Genomic DNA, 14,842 nt, shown 5'->3' with positions numbered 1-14,842 from the left:
ACCGAAATGGTTTGTAGCCATCAGGCCTTCCTTTAAATTAATTTGTCAGCCTCGTGATTCAGCATCTCGGATTCCTTCAGCAAAATTGCCAGGGAATTCAAAGCTTTGCAGGGCCCCCACTGACAAGTAATTTCCATCCAGGGGGCAACCCAAGGATCCAAGTGGGCAAGATCCAGTAGGAAATGTTGGCTTCCCGCTGGATCCTGCCCTCCCTGCTTCTTCACTTGTGCTTTGTTATTGTTTCCTGGCTCCATCTTAATTGCTGCTACCGATAACTGTCCTCTCGTTATGTTAATCAGCCTGGGCTTTTGGCAAAGAGACCCCATTGACTTTCTTTAATAACAGGCAACAGCAGCAACGACAGAAATTACATCGGGAAGATGATCGACAGAAATTACATCGGGAAGAGGATCGTGTAAACATTTGAAAGCAAATCCCAATTTACAGCTAGGCGGAAGGCTTAATTAGCTGCTTCTCCGGGGCCGAAGGGAGATAGATACCCAGCTTTGTGTGCAAAGCCTGAATTAGATCAGCTTCCGGAGAGGACTTGTCCGCCAGCGTGTGGCTTTCATGCCTTTTCAAATCCACAGTTGCTTTGGTGATGCTTAGAAACCATTCCAGGTAGACCTGTGAGTGCAGCATGAAGCTCTGAGTGCAGCATAAAGCAAGGCTGCAGCTTGGTTGGTGCTGCTGGGCAAAAATCTCTTGGTTGATATATTCTGGCGACTTAGCCGAAAAGTTCTGACGAGAAAGGCAGGAATTAGGAGAAGACTCCACGTTAACTCTTATTCCTTGTCAAAACAAGAAAAAGTCCACTGGTAAATTTCTTAAATGGGGAAGGACGGAAGGAAGGAAGGAAGGAAGGAAGGAAGGAAGGAAGGAAGGAAGGAAGGAAGGAAGAGAGGGAGATGATGGGGAAGAAAAAAGGGAGGTGATGGAGGGAGGGAGGGAGGAAGGAAGGAAGGAAGGAAGGAAGATGAATAGGAAAAAAGAAGGGAAGAAAGGGAGGAGGGAGGGAGGGAGAGAGGAAGCAAGGAAGGAAGGAAGGGAGAAGGGAAGAGGAGGAGGGAGGAGAGGAGAGAGAAGGAAAGGAAGAGAGGGAGATGATGGGGAAGAAAAGAAGGGAAGAAAGGGAGATGATGGAGGGAGGAAGGGAGGAAGGAAGGAAGGGTGAAGGGGAAGGAGGGAGGAGAGGAGAAGAGAGGGAGAGAGGGAGATGATAGGGAAGAAAAGGGAAGGGAGGGATGGAAGGGAGGGAGGAGAGGAGAGGGAAGGAAGAGAGGGAGATGATGGGGAAGAAAAGACGGGAAGAAAGGGAGGTGATGGAGGGAGGGAAGGAGAGAGGAGAGGGAAGGAAGGAAGGAAGGAAGGAAGGAAGGAAGGAAGGAAGGAAGGAAAACATTACCCACAAAGTGCAGTGAATGGGGAAAAAAGTCGTTTTTAAAAGGCCTTTCTGTGCCTTGTTGGTGGTCCCCTTGCCTTAAAAGAAAGCCTTGAAGGAATGATTTGTTAGTGCTCAGGTGGGAGAGAAACTTTTAAGAATTCCGGCTGTAATTTTCGAAGTAATCATTTGCCGAAATCAATGTGAGTTCTGGGACTTTTGTTCCCCTTGACCAATCACAGAGGTTTATGGATTTCCACCCCTGTCGTTCACCACACAGACACACACACACACACACACACCCCTCCACCCTCTGGGAAACGGACAATAGCAGCCCTGCTCGGCTCACTTGAAAGAAAAAGGCAGATTAGAATCTTTTCGCTTTTTTCCCCCTTCTTTTTAGAACCTGCTCAAAATTATTTACACCCCCCAGGTTCTGACACTGGAGAGAAAGAACCGTGGCACGCTGGGAATTGTTCAGAGACAGTTGTTTCAAATGTTAGACGCCGTGTTGTGTGAACTCACTGCAGACAAACAAGCAGTCCACCGCTTACCGTCACGGTCAGGGCTAAAACTTAACCTGGCTAAGCAAGGCAATTGGTAAAGGGAGTTAGGTTCGATTCTATGGCTTTTCCGGCACGGTTGTTAAGCGAACCACACAGGCGTTAAGTGAATTGTCAGAGGCTGGCTGGGAAGGTCAGAGAAAGGGATCACCTGACCCCGGGACGGTGTGATTGTGGGTAAATACATTGCCGGTTGCCCAGTGTCCGAATTTTGATCCCTTGAGCACTTAATGATTGCAAGGACGAGATTGTGAGTCACATTTTTTTTCCCCAGTGAAGTTTTAACTTGGAAATGGTCACTAAGTGAATCGTTGCGAGCCGAGGACCACCTACGTTTAAGCCCTGAGCATGTTTGTAGAAGAAGACGAGGCTCAACTGTAACACAGACATAAAGGGAGAGACTCACCGGCCATTATGGGAATTCAAATTCCCAGAAACTTGTCAGTCTGGAAGGGGATAAATTTCCCACTTCTAATAACACCTATGACTGCACAGGCAGTCCTCGACTTACACCAGTCGTTCAAAGTTACAACAGCACTGGAAAAAAAGTGACAGGACCATTTTCCACCGTTAAGAGCTTTGCGGCACCCCCTTGATTGTGTAAATCAAAATTCAGACGCTGGGCAACTGGTTCATACTTACGACCGCCGCTGTGTCCCAAGGTCATGCGACCTTCTGACCAGCAAACTCAATGGCGTCGTCGATTCACTTAACAACCGAGTTGCTAGCTTATCAAACAGCAGTTCGCTTAACAGCCGGGGCAAGGATGGTCATAAGATGGGGAAAAACATGCTTAACAAACGTCTCGCTTAACAACAGAAATTTTGGGCTCCGTTGTGATCGTAAGCCGAGGACCGCCGGTATCAGCAATTACAGTAAATGAGATCCACCTTTGGGGGGGTGGGGGGGTTCAGAAATGCCAGGCCCTCCGGAGTTGAACTAATGACAGCTGGTTCACAACTCGCCCTCATTCACAGATTCCGGGCTGCTGGCAGCGTTTTCACACCATCCGGTGCCAGCTTGAAAGTGGTGTCAGTTCACACTCGGTTCGTCTGAGTCATCAGTTGTCGAAGAAGCTGATTTGGGCAAAAAAAAAGAAAGTGAAATCAAACAATCAACTTAGGTGTGTCAGCCGGTCCTCGGCAAGTCATGGGATCATCCTAGAAGCCAGCCCTGGAAAAATGACCTGAAAAACGTGAAGATTGGAAGATGGTTTTCATTTTTTTGTAATAATCAGATCACAAGCTCTTATTTTTATATTAGGTCCAGAGAGGTTGCTGCGACCTTTACAAATTGTTTTAAGAGGGTCTCCTTTTTCTACCCGTCTCCAACTTACTTCTTTTGAAGGAGCTGAGTTCCCCTTTGGTGTCTCCCTCATTTCTGATTCTTAGAAGGTGTTGGTTGTGGGTTCCTGGGTGCTTTCTGACATTTCTTGCAAATGTTTCGCTACCAAACTAGGTAACGTCACCAGTGTGGAAGGGAGTGGGGATGGGTCTCCTCATAAACCAAGGCAGGCCCAAAAACATTAGAGGATTCCTCGAAGTCTGGCAGTCAGACATCTCAGCCATCAACAGGCACATAGAGATGAACAACATTTACACGCCATTCAAAAGAGACAATAAAAAAAGGCCGGAAGGAAAGAAAAAGACCAGCAGTCAACAGCCAAATAAGCAGAGATTAACACCACACTAGACCCACAATCAAGAAGTAAACAGTTCTCTTCCTCTTCCTTTACTCCACAAATCCAACTCTCTTCTAGCACCGATGACGTTACTAGTCGGGTTTGGAAACATCCACAAGAAAACATCCAACCTCAGAGAGGTTGGACCTGACAGTCGTCCTCCTCCTCCTCCTCCTCCTCCTCCTCCTCCTCCTCCTCCTCCTCCTCCTCCTCCTCCTCCTCCTCCTCCTCCTTCTCCATCCCCTTCTAGCGCTGATAATGTTACCTAGTTGGCTCACGAAACATCCATAAAAAACAGCCAAACTCAGAGAGCACCCAAGACCCCACAGTTCAACCTTGAGTGACAGATCTTCTCTTCCATCAAGGTTGCTTGTCCACCATGTTTCTCCTCCTTTCTGCAGCCAACAACATCTGCTTCTATGGAGAGTGCTCCTACTACTGTTCGACAGAACACGCCCTTTGTGGCAAACCGGACCAGATTGAAGGCTCCATGGCCGCCTTCTTGCCCGACTTGTCTTTAGCCAAACGGAAAACCTGGAGGAACCCATGGCGACGTTCCTACCATAAACGCAAGAAAGCCGAGTAAGTCTTGTGGTTAAGAGGCGGCCCACAGCAGGCTGTCAGTTCTCCATTGTTGCCCAGCCAGACGTTAATTCCACCACCGCTGAGCAGAACAAAATCATCCGTCTGCCCAACGCGGCAGAGGCACAGTGGGAAGACAAAGAGCAGAAGCTGGGTGGAGGCATTTGGATGGCCCACGCCTTCATTTAACCCAGATGATGTGGCTGTTGAGTTTGTTCTAAAATCTAACACCAAAACACCACAACCTCGGGGTTTCCACGCAGCTGGACTAAAACTTTAGCACCTGTTAAATTAGAATCCAACTTATTTTGCGCTCATTTTGCAGGTAGGGGAGAAATAATATTTTTTCTCTGCATTTCTCCCCCCTGGCATTCATTCTTTCATTTGTTCGTGCATTCATTCAATTGTTGTTGTTAGCTGCAAAGTCGTGTCCGACCCATCGCAACCCCATGAACCACGTTCCTCCAGGCCTTCCTGTCCTCTACCATCTTCCGGAGTCCATTTAAGCTCACGCCTCCTGCTTCAGTGACTCCATCCAGCCACCTCATTCTCTGTCGTCCCCTTCTTCTCTTGCCCTCAACCTTTCCCATCATTAGGCTCTTCTCCAGTGAGTCTTTCCTTCTCATTAGGTGGCCAAACTATTTGAGTTTCAACTTCAGGATCTGTTCATTCAATTAATATTATCAAATTTATTTTCTGACTATCTGTGGTTCAAGGCGACCCTAGGCAGCTAGCAACCATGGGTCATAAATTAATGTATTTATTAATGACATTTGTATGCCAGCTATTTTGCCTAGGGATGATTCCAGGCAGCTGACAGCCGATAAAACAGCAGGAGAGCAATAGCAATAGTATTCAGACTTATATAGCGCTTCACAGTGCATTCACAGCCCTCTCTAAGTGGGTTACAGAGTCAGCAAATTGCCCCTAACAATCTGGGTCCTCATTTTAACGACCTCGGAAGGATGGAAGGCTGAGTCAACCTTGAGCTGGACAGAATCGAACTGCAGGCAGCCAGCAGGCAGCAGAAGTAGCCTGCAGTACTGCTTTCTATCCACTGCGCCACCGTGGATAAAAGATGAAAGCATTCAAACAGCAAATATTAACAGTAAAATTGACTTAAGAATTAACAATGGTGGCACCTCTTTAGGTATGTTAGTCCAGTCCTGATAATGGGATAGGAATATGGAGTTTGTTCTGAATCCTTTCAAGCTACTCTTATTAATACCAAGGCTTTTTTAAAAAATATATTATTTCCCCCCACCCTCCAGGAGCTCAGCAACCTCATAAGTGGGTGGTGGATCATATGTTTAAAATACCGATGTGCTTATTTCCTCTGTTAAACTCAAACCCAGCCACGCAATCCTTGCAGGCCTCGAAACGGAGAGCACCGTTGGTGGCTAAACGTCCCAATCTGTATTTTTCCTTCTCATCCAGGTGGGAAGTTGATCCGGATTATTGCGAAGAGGTTAAGCAAACGCCACCTTACGACCGGGGTACCAGGATCTTGGATATAATGGACATGACCATATTTGATTTTCTGATGGGTATGTGTGTCGCTTCCTGAAATGGAGTCGTACTCTTAGAATTTGGGCAGTTTTAGTGGTAGAGCTTGTATAATGGTATCATTTTATTATTTTATTTTATTTTATTTGCCGCTAGTTGTTTTGGCTTATTGTGCGGTGACACACCATTAACGACTTCCTTAGGTGACACAAATAGCAGAATAACAGAGTCGGAAGGGACCATGGAGGTCATCTAGTCCAACCCCCTGCTCAGGCAGGAGACCCTATACCATTTCAGACAAATGGTTGTCCAATCTCTGCTTAAAAACCTCCAGTGTTGGAGCATTCGCCACTTCTGGAGGCAGGTTGTTCCACTGGTTAATTGTTCTGTCAGGGAATTTCTTCTTAGCTGTAGGTTGATTTTGAGCATGAGATTAAAGGTTATAGGACGATCCTGTTTCTTCTTGAAAGGCATTGGACAGCCATTTTTCCAGAATGGCATAGGCATAGGTCTTCTGCTTGAGCAGGAGATTGAATTAGAAGACCTTCAAAGGTCCCTGCCAACCCTATTAATCTACGTTCTATGATCCTGTATTATAATTTGCTTGAGATCTCCAAAGATGCCTTTTTTCACGAGGCAACTGGCCTTTCTTGTTTTTCCTTTGAAGACGTTTCGCTTCTCATGCAAGAAGCTTCATCAGCTCTGCCCGGACGACGGGGAAATGGAAGGATTTGTAAGATCTCCAACATGATGTTCTGCTAAACATGTTTTTTTTTCTTATTTCTCCTGCTCTTTGCAGGTAATATGGATCGACACCATTACGAGACCTTTGAGAAGTTTGGAAATAATACTTTTATTATCCACTTAGACAACGGAAGAGGGTAAGGGGTTGGTGGATCATACTAAAATCTTTCTCATTTATTCTTTACCACTATTCTTTTGCTTGAAAAAAGCATAAACGTGTCCATATGTGACTTTATCTGAGCATTGGGGGGAGGGGTCTTTTCCTAGCTAAGAGATGGGCAACCTATACAGGTTGTCCTCATTTAGTGACTGCATCTGGGACTGGTAGTTAAGTGAAGCAATTAGTAAGTGAGACCATGACTGAGCTTAGGAACTCAGCTTTCCATTGCTTTACAGACTTGTGAAGGTTGCAAAGAAAACATGATATTTTCTTTTAAAGTCTTCTGTTGAGGCATGAGGCAAGCCCACGTTTCCTGCAAAATACCTCTTTGGCTTCAGACCTGAAGTTCAATCCGTGGCTAAAACCATTGCAATGAAAGAGCGCATTCAGTCTCTGCCCTGACTTTTGGCCAAGAATTTGAGACGGAAAGTATATTTCTAGTGAATCATCTTTGTGTTCTTCTCTCTTGCAGGTTTGGGAAATATTCTCACGACGAACTGTCTATCTTGGTGCCTTTAAATCAATGTTGCCGGTATTCTTTTTCTTCTTCTCTTTATGGGGAGAATTTGGGGAGAATTTGGGGGGCTGTAAACACGGAGCCCTTGTCTTACGACCATTCCACAAGCATTTGACGTTTCAAGGGCACCGAACGCATGGTGGTTATAACCAGTCCTTAAAGTTCAGGCTGTCTAAACAACCCTGTGATCAGTGGTTGATAGATGATAGATAGGAAAGTGGGGGGGAGGGAGGGAAGATAGATAGATAGATAGATGGATAGATAGATAGATAGATAGATAGATAGATAGATAGATAGATAGATAGATAGATAGACAGACAGACAGACAGACAGACAGACAGACAGACAGACAGACAAGATAGATAGATAGACAGACAGACTAGATAGATAGATAGATAGATAGATAGATAGACTGACTAAGATAGATAGATAGATAGATAGATAGATAGATAGATAGATAGATGATAGATAGATAGATAGATAGATGATAGATAGATAGATAGATAGATTAGATAGATAGATAGACAGACAGACAGACAGACAGACAGACAGACAGACAGACAGACAGACAAAGATAGATAGGAGATAGATAGATAGATAGATAGATAGATAGATAGATAGATAGATAGATAGATAGATAGATAGATAGATAGATAGACAGACAGACAGACAGACAGACAGACTACAGACAGACAGACAGACAGATTATTGTTAGATGATAGATGATAGATAACAGATTCAGGTAGAGGGATAGAGAAAGAGAGATGATAGAGGGGGAGAGAGAGAGGTGATGGATTAGAGAGAGACAGAAAGAGATGATAAAGATTCAGATAGATCAGACAGACAGATAGATTGATTCACATAGCTAGCTAGAGAGGTAGGTAGGTAGAGAGAGAGAGACACAGAGAGAGAGAGATTCAGATAGATAGATAATAGATAGGTGGAAGACAGACAGACAGACAGAATGTTCTGTATGGGTAGAACTAGCTGTTCAGTGTTGAACTAGGAAAGCCCATCCAGTTGGAAGCCAAAATGAAACTAGTTCTGCTAAACATGGGATTTTTATTTTTTTTTTAACCCAAGTCCAAATGCTCTCCACGTCTCACCTTCCCACTGCTTCTTTCTCCTAGAATACGGAAGTCCACCTACCTGCGTTTACAGCTCCTGGCCAAGGAGGAGTACAAGCTGAGCCATCTAATGGAAGAATCCTTGCTGGAGGACAAAATCGCCCCCATCTTGTACAAACTGCACCTGGAAGCGATGGATCGGAGGCTGCGGATAGTCCTCCAGGCCGTCAGGGACTGTATAGAAAAAGAGGGCTACAGCAAGGTGGTGGACAATGACTTTGCCTCCCCTAGGAGCACCATCACGACCGAGAGGTAGTGAAACGGACAGACTTCCTTCAACTCCACTGAAGAAGAAGACCCACACGCCGACCAAGCCACCCTCCCGACAGTCTCCTGAAGGACTGTGTAGGCCATGTTTGAATTCAGTGAATTCAGAAATTGCTCTTCTGATTGTTCTCCCAAGTTGCGAAGGGGTAGACTCCGCAGCAGATTAGAATCTCTTGCGGAATAATAGGTAGCTCGCCCACCTAAAAGCTCTCGGGGCAATCCACGTCTTCTCAATGGACGTGGTCAAGCACCTGCCCTGTTTTCCATCCAGCCTCGCTTGCCTTAGCTTCTAAAGGGTTCTCCGTTGTCAATGAGGGCTTTGGAGCCCACGTGTGGGCGGAGCTTCTGGCAAGCCCCACCTCCTCCCTCCCCTACCCCCCCCCCGGTGCTTTCATTTCTCCTGCGGCCTCCTGTGGTCTCATGGTCCCCCTTTCTCCTTTCCGCTCCTTCAGCCCACGTGTCCCACAATTGGAGCTGGCCAACCCAGTTGAGAATACCTTGCAGGAAATGCCCCCCCCCAAAAGTCATCCATATATCCCGGAGCTAACTGCATTTGGAGGAAAAAAGGAATCCACTCGTTCTCATCTCCGTTTTCCCAACAAATCCTATCAAATTAGGAAAATACATATATAAATATAAATTCCGGCTGGAGAAACCCTCTCATTCCATCCCTTCTTTTCCTTTGTACAGAAAACCCATCTTTATTTAATATTTTGTATTTATAGTGGAGACAGTCGTGGGCTTTTTTTTTTTCTTAAAAAAAAATCAAAAAACCAAAACAAGAATGGAAAACGCGACCTTTGGATGAGGGAAAGCGGGTGACGGATGTCTACCACCCAGAAGAAATGTTCTTCTAGAGAGTTCCAGAGAAGACTCCGCAGGTGGTTGCTGCTGTGAAGCTATCCTAGAGCTGAGTCTTGGGTTTTTTTGGGGGGGATGGTGGGCGTCGCAAACGAGGCGAATGAGTTGGGCGTTTTGAAACCCTTGCACACCTTCCGGGAAAGGCTGAACTCTCAATATTCTCCTTAACCAAGGGAGGAGAGAGGAAGGATCCGGAATGGAGAAGGCCACGCTTTGGACGTTCCCTTCACGTGGCCGTGAAACCTTAGTTCCTTGGGTCGACTTTCAAGGCGTCCTCCTCATCTCCCTCCTTTTCTCTTGCTCCCCCCGTGGCTGCCAACGGTCTCCCACTTTCCTCTCTTCCCCACACACCCCCCCCAGCCTTTCTAAGACTGATCCAGCTCTATGGCCAAGCCCAAACCCTAACCCTGAGGGGAAGCGCAGCAGCTCAGTCAAAAAAAAAAAAGGAGCGGGACGATTCGTGCATCGGCCGAGAATACTTGAATGCGGTTTGACAGAGTGGCAGAGTTTCAAAAAAAAAAAAAAAAGCAACCACAGAAAAATGGTACTATTTATCCATCCGAAAGTAGCGCCAGCTCTTCCTTCTCTTTCTGGACTGCTGAAGCTGAGCTGAGCTGCTGTTCTCAAGTCTGCTTTTGATAGTTTTCCTTTATGTAAATATATACATATCCAAGTTTAAAAAAAAACAACACACAGATGAAAGGGGAAAAACACCCAAGAAGCTGCTTTCAGCGGCTGTAGACTTTTATGGCTTCCTTCCTTTTCTTCCTGCCTCCCTCTCTCCCTTCCTTCCTTCCTTCCTTCCTTCCTTCCTTCCTTCCTTCCTTCCTCATTCTCCTTCCTTCCTTCTCTTTTTTCCATCCCCTTCATCCTTCCTTCCTTCCTTCCTTTTTCCATCCTCTTCTTCCTTCCTTCCTTCCTTCCTTCCTTCCTTCCTTCCTTCTTTCCTCCCTCCCTCCCTCCCTTCCTTCCTTCCTTCCTTCCTTTCTTCCTTCCTTCCTTCCTTTCTTTCTTTCTTTCTTTCTTTCTTTCTTTCTTTCTTTCTTTCTTTCCTTCTTTCCTTCTTTCCTTCTTTCCTCCCTCCTCTCCATGGATTCGTTTGCAGTGTGGTCCCAGTGCAATAAAGATATGGCAAATACCTGGCCTTCGTGAGTCTTGATTCCAACCATCCCGACAGAAAAACCTGCGCCAGCTCAAGGCCCCCAGAGCTGTTTTTCTCTCTCTCTCTTTTTTTAAAAAAATTTTGAAGCAGGAATTTGAGCTCTTTCCAACTTGACCTGCCTGAACCTGCCTCAAAAGGAGGATCTTAAGTCACATTAATTCCCCCAGATGCCTCCTGCGTGTACAGACGCCCTTTTTCCATGGTGCCTCTCAAAAGGGTTGTTAAGGAATTTGTTGTGCAGAGGTCTCCTTGTGCTACCAAAGAGTTGCACAGACAAGGAAGGGCACTGAGAGCAGTAAAAATCACACACAGAAATACACTGAGTTCTAAAAGCAAAAAGTATTTTACTTTGAGGTGGTGTAAAAACAAAAATGCACAGTCAAAAATAAACAGTCCAAGTCATACACAATAGCAACAGTCCAAGGAGTAATCCAAACTACAAAGTCTTCTTACCGGTCCAGAGGTCAATACACAGTTCAGGTTTACAACAGTAGTAAACCAACAGCAGAGCAAAAACAGTAATAGTAGAGATCAGTGAATTCAGAGAGAGAGAGAAGCTACGTTCCTAGCTTCCTCTTATGGCCATGAGAACACTTACACACCCATTGGCCAATTAACAACTTAAAGCCATAGCATTATGGTTAATATATTTTCAACCCAACATTGTAGGCTAGCACCATATGCCTAACATTCTCCCCTTTGGGTAGAATAATATATAACTCTTACAATCTTATGCACATTCTTTCACAATTAGCATTGTGTTTCACAGCACTTTGTACCTTCGTAAAATGGTCTGCAATATTTACATCAGATGGACAATACTCTAACTGTATTAATTTATCTTTGACACATTGTCTGACATTTAAATAACGAAGATCAGTATGCAATGGGCAACCTTGCTCTTCACTACGAGTTCAGCACATAAATACCGTGTTTTTCCCCACTGGAAAATAAGCCCTAGCATGATTTTTTTTTCCCAGGACGCTCGTGATATAAGCCCCACCCCCAAAATAAGCCCCAATTAAGACCGTCAGCCCGACGGATGCATTTATTTTTATTTATTTTTTATTTATTTTAATTCCATTTATATCCCGCCCTTCTCCGAAGACTCAGGGCAGCTTACAAGCTTAGCAGTAGCCTTCATTCTATGTATATGCCTGCTTATTAGGGCTTTCACACACACCCCAAGCGGCATTATTACAAAGTCAGCTTAATTGCCCCCAACAATCTGGGTCCTCATTTTACCTACCTCGGAAGGATGGAAGGCTGAGTCAACCTTGAGCCTGGTGGGACTCGAACCTGCACTAATTGCAGGCAGCTGGTGTTACTTAAGGAGGCATTAGCCCACTGCTCCACCAAGGCTCTTAACCGTATTAGTACCGTATTTCCCCAAATAGAACCCCTAACCGGAAAATAAGCCCTAACCAAAATCAATATATGGCCCGGTCTTATTTCGGGGGAAAGTCCCTTTTTTCCAGTGCCGTTGTATCTTTGAACGGTCGCTAAATGAAATGACTGCCTGTGTTTAAAAATGAAAAGAGAACTGAAGCCGTGCCTGGTGGGTGCAGCAGCAGCTGAGCTGAATGGCTTTCCAGCTGCAGGGGTCCTTCTAATTAAGAGCGGCGAGTGACGGTTTCGGTCAGATACGTGCGGGGAACAGTTGGGGGGCGGGGGAGGGAATCTGCTGAGCAAAACTGCATTAGCCTCCGAATCAATGCCGTCTTTCTCTTCCTGGGGAATCTCCTCTCCCTCCTGACTGCCTGCCTGCCAGGTTTATCAATGGATTTATTGAAATAATAAAGAAAGGGTGGAAGTGATTGAAGGACCTACCAAGGCTTTTGAAAAGCCAGTAAGGCCGATTTTTCTGCCGTTCTTTGGATGCAGGCGTCCTCCTCCTCCTCATCATCATAACAACAAAAACAACAACAATCGTTATTGTATTAATAATATATTACAAAGCCACCTACTTCCCAGACTTTGGACCCATGGGTAACATGTTTCTAGGAGGGTTGAGTGAATGTGAAGAAAGCATTGGCTAAAGCTTACAGAGCATTAATAATATTGTTTCCCAGATTATGGGTTTGTCTCCGCAACGTGTCTGTGTGTGTGTGAAGCAGAGCAAGCCCGAAAGTTATGAGATAAGATAGATAATCTTTATTGTCATTTTTTTTTTACTGTGGGCACACAACAGCACACGTCAAAAACAGAATTTAGTTGCCCGCTCTCAAAGGGAAACACATACATGACACACACCTAAACATACTCTATACAGCATATGTATAGACCAGGGGTAGGCAACCTCGGCTCTTTTATGATTCATGGACTTCAACTCCCAGAATTCCTGAGTCAACATAGCTGACTCAGGAATTCTGGGAGTTTAAGTCCATGAGTCATAAAAGAGCCGAGGTTGCCTACCCCTGGTATAGACCCACACCCCTACATATTTATACGTAACAAATAAATATTAAATACTGTCCATCTCGAATACATAACCAAAGGAGGAAATTTGAGAGTTCACAAGGTTAATGCTGTATGGAACGAAACTATGGCTGAATCTGGATGTTCTGCTGCGGATACCACGAAGCCCCCTCCTCCCAGAAGGCAACAAGGAAAACAGGTTGTGAAGAGGATGAGTAGTGTCCCAGATAATCTTACGGACCCTGTTCAAACAACGCTTCTGTGCTATGTCCTGGATGGGAGGGAGGGAACAGCCAATGATCCTTTCAGCCGTCGTCACCACTCTGCACCGCCTTCCTGTCTGAAGCAGGGATGCTTCCAAACCAGATTGTGATGCTGTATGAGGATGCCAAGAGTCCAGTAAATCGGGATATTCATCTTTAATTGTGGGATTTAATAACATAATAATAATAGTAAAGCCTTGACAAATAGTTGTTGTTGGAAGGGACCTTGGAGGTCATCTAGTCCAACCCCCTGCTCAGACAGGAAAACCCTATACCATTTCAGTCAAATGGCAGTCCAGTCTCTTCTTAAAAACTTCCAGTGTTGGAGCATTCACCGCTTCTGGAGGCAGATTGTTCCACTGGTTAATTGTTCTCACTGTCAGGAAGTTCCTCCTTAGTTCTAGGTTGCTTCTCTCCTTGGTTAGTTTCCATCCGTTGCTTCTTGTCCTGCCTTCCGGCGCTTTGGAGAATAGCTTGACTCCCTCTACTTTGTGGCAGCCCCTCAAATATTGGAAGACTGCTATCATGTCCCCCCTCGTTCTTCTCTTCATTAAACTGGACATCCCCAATTCCAGCAACCGTTCCTTATGTGTTTTAGCCTCCAGTCCCCTAATCATCTTTGTTGCTCTTCTCTGAACTCTTTCTAAAGTCAAGAAGGGGGAAATGAGTCTTAAGAGCAGCGATTTTGTTTTGGGGGTTTTCTAGGATGCGACTTTTCCTCGTTAAGTATTGGGTGTTCTCTCACTTTGACGTAAATAGACAAGACTTTCCAGACTTGCAAAGGATGTAATGACAGAAACGGCCCGATGTAGGCAAAAAAAAGAAAGAGAAAGAGAAAGAAAGAAAGAAAGAAAGAAAGAAAGAAAGAAAGAAAGAAAGAAAGAAAGAAAGAAAGAAAGAAAGAGAAAGAAAGAAAGAAAGAAAGAAAGAAAGAAAGAAAGAAAGAAAGAAAGAAGAAAGAAAGAAAGAAAGAAAGAAAGAAAAAGAAAGAAAGAAGAAAGAAAGAAAGAAAGAAAGAAAGAAAGAAAGAAACCATGATCTAGTGTGCTAATCGCAACACAAACCTCCAGGGATCGTGTAAAACTCGTTAACACCTGCGTTAGCATTTTTTTGCAATAAATGTGATCTTGTTTCTGACGTGAGGTGATGCAGCTGAAAATGTATTCGGTAATGGTTTAGGAATGAAACGACTCTTTCGCTTTTTCTGTTCGCCCATTTCTCTGCTAGACCGCTCAACCTTCAAGGGGTGTGGACTTCCAACTCCCAGAATTCCCCAGCCGACATGACAGGGAACTTTTAAGATGGGTGGGCTTCAATTCTCCTGGGGAATTCTGGGAGTTGAAGTCTACACATGTTAACCTGGCCAAGTTTCAGAAATGCTCTAGTAGAAATGATGTTGTCTGCAGAGGACAGCTGTGGATATTCACAAAGAAGGTAACTGGACAAATTCATTTAGGGAAGGAAGGAAGGAAGGAAGGAAGGAAGGGAGGGAGGGAGGGGGAGGGAGGGAGGGAGGAAGGAAGGAAGGAAGGAAGGAAGAAGGAAGGAAGGAAGGAAGGAAGGAATGATGAAGGGAAGGGATGGAGGGGAGGGGGAAGGAAGGGAAGGGG

At 45.1% G+C, this 14,842-nt stretch overlaps 1 protein-coding gene across 1 annotated transcript in view; it reads left to right on the top strand.

The window, feature by feature from the left end:
- FAM20C (FAM20C golgi associated secretory pathway kinase) overlaps nt 1–10,527 on the top strand; it is a 49,256-nt gene extending 38,729 nt beyond the window's left edge. The window contains exons 6-10 of the mRNA XM_081338093.1: nt 4,027–4,207; nt 5,645–5,754; nt 6,513–6,594; nt 7,090–7,149; nt 8,265–10,527. Coding sequence (XP_081194219.1) covers nt 4,027–4,207; nt 5,645–5,754; nt 6,513–6,594; nt 7,090–7,149; nt 8,265–8,517 — 686 coding nt within the window. The 3' untranslated portion in view covers nt 8,518–10,527. The remainder of the gene's footprint in view (nt 1–4,026; nt 4,208–5,644; nt 5,755–6,512; nt 6,595–7,089; nt 7,150–8,264) is intronic.
- The last annotated feature ends 4,315 nt before the right edge of the window (nt 10,528–14,842 follow it).

Source organism: Vipera berus, assembly GCF_964194415.1.
Source record: "Vipera berus genome assembly, chromosome: 13".
In the NCBI taxonomy this organism is placed as follows: domain Eukaryota; kingdom Metazoa; phylum Chordata; class Lepidosauria; order Squamata; family Viperidae; genus Vipera; species Vipera berus.
Note: the sequence above shows the minus strand (reverse complement) of the source record. Positions and strands in the feature narration are given on the sequence as shown.